At 36.8% G+C, this 7,564-nt stretch overlaps 1 protein-coding gene across 1 annotated transcript; it reads left to right on the top strand.

Moving 5' to 3' along the window:
• Positions 1-496: 496 nt before the first annotated feature.
• LOC104243977 (disease resistance protein RPP13-like) lies at positions 497-7,254 on the top strand. The gene is made up of 5 exons (XM_070172296.1): positions 497-804; positions 1,232-1,396; positions 1,482-5,072; positions 5,410-6,832; positions 6,930-7,254. Exons 2-3 carry the CDS (start codon positions 1,329-1,331, stop codon positions 3,820-3,822), a joined length of 2,409 nt encoding a protein of 802 aa, XP_070028397.1. The 5' UTR covers positions 497-804; positions 1,232-1,328; the 3' UTR covers positions 3,823-5,072; positions 5,410-6,832; positions 6,930-7,254.
• The last annotated feature ends 310 nt before the right edge of the window (positions 7,255-7,564 follow it).

Genomic DNA, 7,564 nt, shown 5'->3' with positions numbered 1-7,564 from the left:
ACACAGGGTTTGGAATTAGCATATGAAAATAACATCACACCTCTGGAGGTGGATGCAAAGGATATTATCATACTATTACATACTGAAAATATTGCATTTGTAATATAATTGCTGATTACAGGTACTATCTGGGCCAGCTAGGTAATCCTGTAGTTCAATATGCGTGCAAAGAGCAAAACATGGTAACAGATCAACTAGCAAAAGCAGGCCACAATTTTGGAAACGAATATTCACCAAGAGTTTTGAAACTGTTCCCATTTTTGTTGCACACATTTTTGGAAAGGACAAGGCTTGTTTGGAAGGAACTCAATCAGGCCGGGACATCGTGTGTAATTAGTTATCACGATAATAATTCCAATATGATGACCATGACAACTGAAAATACTAACGGTAACTTACTGCTTTATAATAGAACAACGATTTGTGATAGGGAGCCGGTTAGGCCCAACCCACAGTACGCGGTTACTAATTACTAATACTCCTATATGTTATCTTTCCGACAAAAAAAAAAAATCAATAGCCAAACACTAGCGCTCCAGAGTCTATTTTCAAACCTTCAGTCTCGCGTCTCATCAGTACTATGTCCTCTGCAAATATTCACAGAAACACAAACAAAAATCGAAAATTAGGTTTTCGCAAAAGCTAGTATTAATATGGCCAGTTCTTTGGGTTTCAATTTCTTTTCCATTCTGGGAGTCAAAATGCTCAAATTTGTTAGCCATATTTTGTTGAATTTGTGCATCATGTGAAGATCAGCTCTTCTAGCCCGGGCCAACTCCTCCAATATGGCGGAGTCTGAAAAAGGCGAGTCTTTTGATTTTTACAGAGCTAGCGTGAATAATTTCGCTTTTTTTTTAAGTGAAGAAAATGGCGAAAGGCTGTTTTTTGTTTTATATGAACATTTTTCAATAAATTTTGAATTTTGTTTTATTATTATTATATTGGGAATTTGGGACGTTTAACTAACTTATAGACACCAATAATTAGCAAGATATACGAGTTGTGTTTATGGCAGATTGTGGCCAGCAACTTGTTTTCCTTCAATGTTTAAAATCTCCTACTTTCCCTTTTTCTACTTGGCTCAAATTAATAATAATAGGTTATGGGCATAAACTAATTAAAACTTCCATAATAATATCCCAAGTTGTCTCTAAAGAATTTGAGAAAACAACGAAATGCGTAGGAAGTCTTCAGACATCTTTCTAATACTGCTGACTTTTTTTATTTTCAGCACTAATTAATTCGGGCAAAATGTGAAACAGTGACTTAGTCTAGATTCTTACACGCGAAGAATGATTATGAAGAGAACAACTTGAGAGGTGATAGCTATGACTTTCATAGCCAGCTGGAAATTTCCCAGTCTTCTTCAAGGTTTAATTTTGTATATAAACGAAAGGTGAAGCCATATATTGAGCAATCACTACACTGCAAGAGACATTTCTATAATACTACTACTGTTAGCCTATCATTTATCTTTACAGGGAAAAAACTAGCGTCAAGATCAAGATGGTCGATGCAGTTGTGTCCTATGCAGTTCAAAAACTGGGAGATTTCCTCATAGAGGAAGTTTCCCTGCGCCAAAGTTTGAGAGAGAACGTGCTTTGGCTGAGAAATGAACTGTCTTTCATGCAGGCATTCCTCAAAGATGCCGAAAAGAAGCAAGCAGAAGATCACCTGGTGCAACAATGGATATTTGAAATCACCTCTGTTGCTAATGAAGCAGTGGCCATCTTAGAAACATACAGTTTGGATGAGGGAATTAATGATGGCAATGCTGGATTTGTTGATCGTCTTAAGGCTTGTGCTTGCATCTGTCAGAATGAGGCCAAGTTTCACAACATTGGGACGAACATCCAATCTCTCAAGCAAAGAATCATGGATATCTCTCGAAAAAGAGATACGTATGGTATTACTCACATCAGTAATAATGCTGGAGAAGGACCAAGTAATTATAGGACAAATGATCCGTCTTCCACGTTAATAAGATCATTGAGGAGAGCAGCGTCCTATGCAGATGAAGATCAACTTTTTGTTGGCTTTCAAGAGGTCTTTCAAAGATTACTTAATGAACTTCTCAAAAAGGAATCTCGCCGAAATGTCCTTTCAATTTATGGAATGGGTGGGCTGGGCAAGACCACTCTTGCAAGAAACCTATATAATTCCCCAAGTTTACTCACTAGCTTTCACACTCGTGCCTGGATATGCGTCTCTCAACAGTATAGTACCCCAGATCTCCTTCAGAGTATCATAAAATCTATACAAGGTTGTGATGAAGAAACATTAAAATTGCTGAAGGAGATGACAGAGAGAGATCTAGAAACTCACCTCCGTGATCAATTGAAAGAGCGCAAATACCTTGTGGTGGTTGATGATGTATGGCATCGAGAAGCTTGGGAGAGTCTGAAAAGAGCCTTACCAGATAACAACAATGGCAGTAGAGTTATCCTTACAACACGAAAGGAGGACGTGGCTGAAAGAGTCGATGACAAAGGTTTCTCCCATAAACTTCGTTTTCTGAATAAAGAAGAAAGTTGGGACCTCTTTTGCAAGAAACTCTGTCCGGAGAATAAGATGGGTTCAACTTACTTGTTCTCCCCGTTAATGGAAAATCTAGCTAAGGACATGGTGGAGAAGTGCAGAGGCTTACCACTTGCAATTGTGGTACTAGGTGGGCTGCTTTCCCACAGAAAGGGGGTTGACGAATGGCAAAAGGTGAAGACACACATTTGGCAGCATATGAAGAATGACTCTATTGAGATCAATCACATTCTATCATTGAGCTACAATGATTTGTCATTTGAGCTCAAGCAATGTTTTCTGTACTTTGGCATTTTCCGAGAAGATGAAGTGATCGACACTGAAAAGTTGATGTATTTGTGGCTGGCCGAGGGATTCATACCAAGAATTAGAGAAGAACATATGGAGGATATTGCTGAAAACTTCCTACATGAGCTAATTAGTCGAAGCTTGATTCAAGTGGAGGAGACATTCTTCGATAAAATTCTTACATGTAGGATACACGACCTACTTCGAGATCTTGCTGTACAAAAGGCCACGAAGGTTAACTTGTTTGACATTTATGATCCAAGAGTAAACTTGGTCACCCCCTTTCGTCACCGACATGCTATTCATACACAAACTCAAAGGTATCTTTCACTTGATCTTTCGAAATTAAAGGTACGGTCAATATTGTTCTTTGATAAAGAATTTAAGAACTTGGAGGATAAAAAATTTATGACGTTCTGCACAACGTTCCAACATCTATATGTGCTGGACTTGGAGAACATCCATTTTGCTGGGAATGAACTACCTGATGCTATAGGCAATTTGGTACACCTCAAGTTCTTAGGCTTGTCTAACTCCAATATTTTCAAACTCCCACCTTCCATTGGCAAACTAAAAAGCCTACAAACGCTGGAAGCATTGTCACTTGACAATTGCTCATGCGAACTACCTCCTCAGGTAGCCCAGCTCACAAATTTGAGAAATTTAGTTGCTCGATATCATGTTCCCTTGCAAGTTGACAAACTCACGAATCTACGAACTCTTAAATATATTCGTTGTGATCAGTGGAAAGATACTGATGCTGCAGGTTTGGTCAACCTTCAAGAATTGGGCATGGACCAAATTAGGACATCTTACTCCCTAAAATCCATTGGCATCCTGAAAAGCCTCACCACCTTGTGGCTATCTTGCCAATATCATCAAAAATTTCCTGCCCTTAAACCTCTTTCTTCTTGTGAAAACCTTCACAGATTGTGGTTATCAGGGGGAATAGAACTAGCTGATTTAAACAAGCTGCCGAAGTCCATCACACTGTGAGTCCTACGGTCTGCAGGACTCAAGGAAGATCCAATGCCAATTCTGGGAAAGTTTCCAAACTTAAAGCATCTCGAGTTATCATGGACTTACAGCGGAAAGAAACTTACTTGCAAGGACTACAGTTTTGGTCAGCTGGAGACCCTTCAACTTGCTAATCTTGAAAATCTAGAAAGCTGGCATCTTGCCACAACTGCTATGAGTCTGATTAAAAGTTTGAGTATATTTCACTGTCCGCAGCTGAAGAAAATTCCAGAACGAATGGAACATGTTGCAGTACATGGGAGTAATCAAAGGCGAAGGGAGTACTATTATCGGTTCCCAAATTAACTAGTTAGGAACATGTTGTATGTCTGAAGCTTTTGAGATGAGTCAATACCCATCCTTATTTTCCTTTTGTTTTATTCTGTTTATTATTAATTTAATGCTTCATCGGTCCTAAATTGGTATGCTTATTCAATTGTGCAAGGCAACTGGTTCAGTTTTCAGAGCGAATCTAAATTATATTTTTTAAAAATCAAATTATAGAAATTGTAGTATAAATGTATGAATTATATAAAAGACAATAATGTCTGGTTCTGGATGACGTGAAAAATGTAGTTGACTAAGACCATAATGTATCATGTTAGGAGCAGACGATAAATTTACCAATGGATTTGCTTGATTGGAGATTTATGTTTTGAGTATTGTTCATTTGGTTCAATTGTTGGATCGTGACACCAAGTTTATAATTTTCTACTAATCTAATCCATATTGAATATCCTAATTCTTAAAATATAACCAAGTATTAAGTTAAAAGTTTACCTTATGATTCACAAGTTTGTTGTTATTTGTGACCTTGTGATTCACTGTATTAGACATGGTTGTCATGTCACAGGATAGACTGTTTCAATTGTGTGTGATTTGTTTTTTATTTAATCATGTGCAGAGGAGGATTAAGAAAAAAAATGTTGTTGAAGTATAGCTTTTTCATATGTCATGTTGGGACATTAAGCATGACCATGCAATTTTATTTTTGTATTTGCACAAAAACAAGTTTTTTCTCTTTCTATAATTGATTTTTTGAATGTACTAATGTTCTTGCAGTATCTATCAACATATATCTCAAATTGAGGGGCCCGTATGTGATTGGTTTGCAATCTCTTCTCTATTGCAATTGTATGGTTTTATGCAGAAATATTTACCTGGAGTGGCGCATACAAGAATGCAAATTGTTGCACTGGTACTCTTGGACTCGTTGCCGGATCTCCTTGGTGAGAATTCTCTTGAGCACCAAAATTTTCCAAGAAATTTCTTTTCAGAAGTAGAATATGTAGAATGAAATCTAATTGATTTAACTGGCTGAGACATGTTCTTTCACTTATTTTCACATTAATAAGGTGCGTGCAAGTCCCATTTCTTTGATTATTTGCTTGAAACCTTATTGGATTTGGATAGAAGAAACTTTGGTCTATTGAACAACTGAACACTGAATTGAACAAGTTTGGTCCTAGTTAGGCTGTACTGTCATCAAGGCCTATATCTCTCAGGAAATTTTCATCATGCCTCTGGAATCGTTTCTCATGCTGCAACTCCGATTGCTTTATGCAGGATCAACATAATATCCATTCTAATGGGGGGTTCCTACCTTCAAAGTTGGGGATGCTTTTACCAAGGTGTTCGCTTCTTTTGTTGCTTCTGTGGAGGTCTGTCTCTGATCCTTTACTTATCTGTTTTCTATTGGTATGTAGCACAGTCTTCATAGTTAATGTTGCTAAAAAAGTTGGCTGCAAGAAATAACTTCTTAATTGTTTTTGGTACCCTGTTGAAAAATTGAACCTTGTGTTGGAAGAAAAGTTTTTGTTCTTGTTTTTTGTGATACATGAATTATCTTAGTTCGTGTATTAGGAAATTATTTTAAGGGTACATTTATTGTTCTGTTCATGAACTAAGGAAGAGGAAAAAGTTCAGTAGTATTAAGTTAAGGTACATGTACTAGTCTAGGTACATGCTAGAGAAGTCCTATAAATACCTAGGCACCATTACTATATTATGTAAGCAAGTTGCGTGAAGTAAAGAAGAACCATTTCCGCACTTGTCTTCAAAGAGAATTTGAGAGATTCCCCGATTTCCAGTACACTGGTCTTCCATTTTCATAGTGAAATCTAGTCTTGTATTCAATTTGAGTCCTTTTTTGTGCAGTGAACTGGTGTATATCTTGCATCAGCAAGATATGGAAGCGCTACACCAGTGCCACCTTCTGTCATTAGCCAGGGTGTTGGCTGGCTGGTGAAATAAGATGTTCTCTTCTATATATCCTCTGTGTATCGAGTTTTGTTTACCTTTGTGAACTTCAATTCTTGGCAGGGGATAGAGACTTTGCTAAATGCTGCTTTTGTTGTCACTGATCACTATAATGTTTTCTCAATCTGAATTTCCTCCTACTAATGACTTGGGCACAGATGGCAGCAAACACTCTCGGCCGTGCTTGAATTTTCATGTCATACCATCAGTTAAATATGGTTGACATAGAACTAAACAGCTCAGGTTAAGCTTTAGCTAGTTTTAAAGGGAAAATGCTGGTCTCATGGCAATGACAAGAGTTGGAAGCTGAAGAGTCGACGAAATATCTGCTGGTTATATGATTTTCTTCTCCATCTTAGCTCTGCTAGTACTAATGTATTGATTCAAAGATCCTATTGGTTGTGAAAAAGGAGTGACTAGTTGTATTTCTATCAAAATTAGACTCTTTTTCTCTATATGCTAATGCTAATGTATTAATGTAATTAGTGACCTGTTTTTTTTTCTTTTTTCTTTTACTAGGAATTACCATTTTGTTAATGCAACTTTCTCCAATGACAAATGTCATTTGACCCATTGGTTCAATGCAGCATCTGCTGGCGTCGGATTTCTCCAATTCTGTAACCTTAACAGCTTTAGGACAAAGTTCATATTGGGATTTTCCTTACCACAGTACTTGAGAGACCATCACCTTTGTTCTGGATGTGGTCCTCTTCACACACATTCAAGATGGGTAATCACAACCTTCATCCACTAATTTCACGCTATTACTTTTAAGAATTTTTGTTACAAAACAATCTCGTACTAATGTTATTCTTGTTGAACTGCAGCTTAATGACATAATGTCTGTCATTTTCATGTCACACGTTAGAGTAGCTGATATGGTTGCTGTATTTTTGGATAGGACTCTTCCATTTAGTAACGATGAAGCTCGAAAAGATAATGGTTCGCATTGGTGGGACAAGTTTGTGGTATATACTAAAGATGTTAGAAGTGTTGAGCTCTATAAATTACCTTGCCAACTTAATAGGTTCTTCCCACCTTATTAGTCAAAGAAATGCCTTCACAGTTTTGTTTGGTTGTTTCCTTCATAAACTGTATTCTTTCTCCCTGTGAAAAATTTCATCAATTGAATGCATCCCTTTTTTTTGTTCCTTTCCTTCATCATCAAACTATATGTCAGTCTGTTCCCCAAATGTGTCTATCAAAGATGATTAATTGTATTATTATAGCAAAAACTTTGTCTAAAGCTAATATCAATCATAATAAGTCTTTTTCATGTGTTGTTGCTTCATTCAAAGATTGAGGTTCCATATATATATTTGAATATATGAATTCTAGTTTATAGAGAATGACCAATTGATGTTAATGTTCATTTATGTCTGAAACTAAATTTAGTGCTGAAAACAACCAGTAACCATGTATGTTTTAAAAAGCAGATTTTATTTAGTTTTTTACCACATTA

This window comes from Nicotiana sylvestris, chromosome 4 (assembly GCF_000393655.2).
Source record: "Nicotiana sylvestris chromosome 4, ASM39365v2, whole genome shotgun sequence".
NCBI classification, from domain to species: Eukaryota; Viridiplantae; Streptophyta; class Magnoliopsida; order Solanales; family Solanaceae; genus Nicotiana; species Nicotiana sylvestris.
This window is presented reverse-complemented; position numbering and strand designations above follow the sequence as displayed.

Bases quoted from the DNA above. Each gene is read 5' to 3' on its own strand.
- LOC104243977 (XM_070172296.1), top strand. From the start codon at position 1,329: ATGACTTTCATAGCCAGCTGGAAATTTCCCAGTCTTCTTCAAGGTTTA. The intron at 1,397-1,481 runs GTGAAGCCATAT...TTATCTTTACAG, and splicing joins ATTTTGTATATAAACGAAAG to GGAAAAAACTAGCGTCAAGA.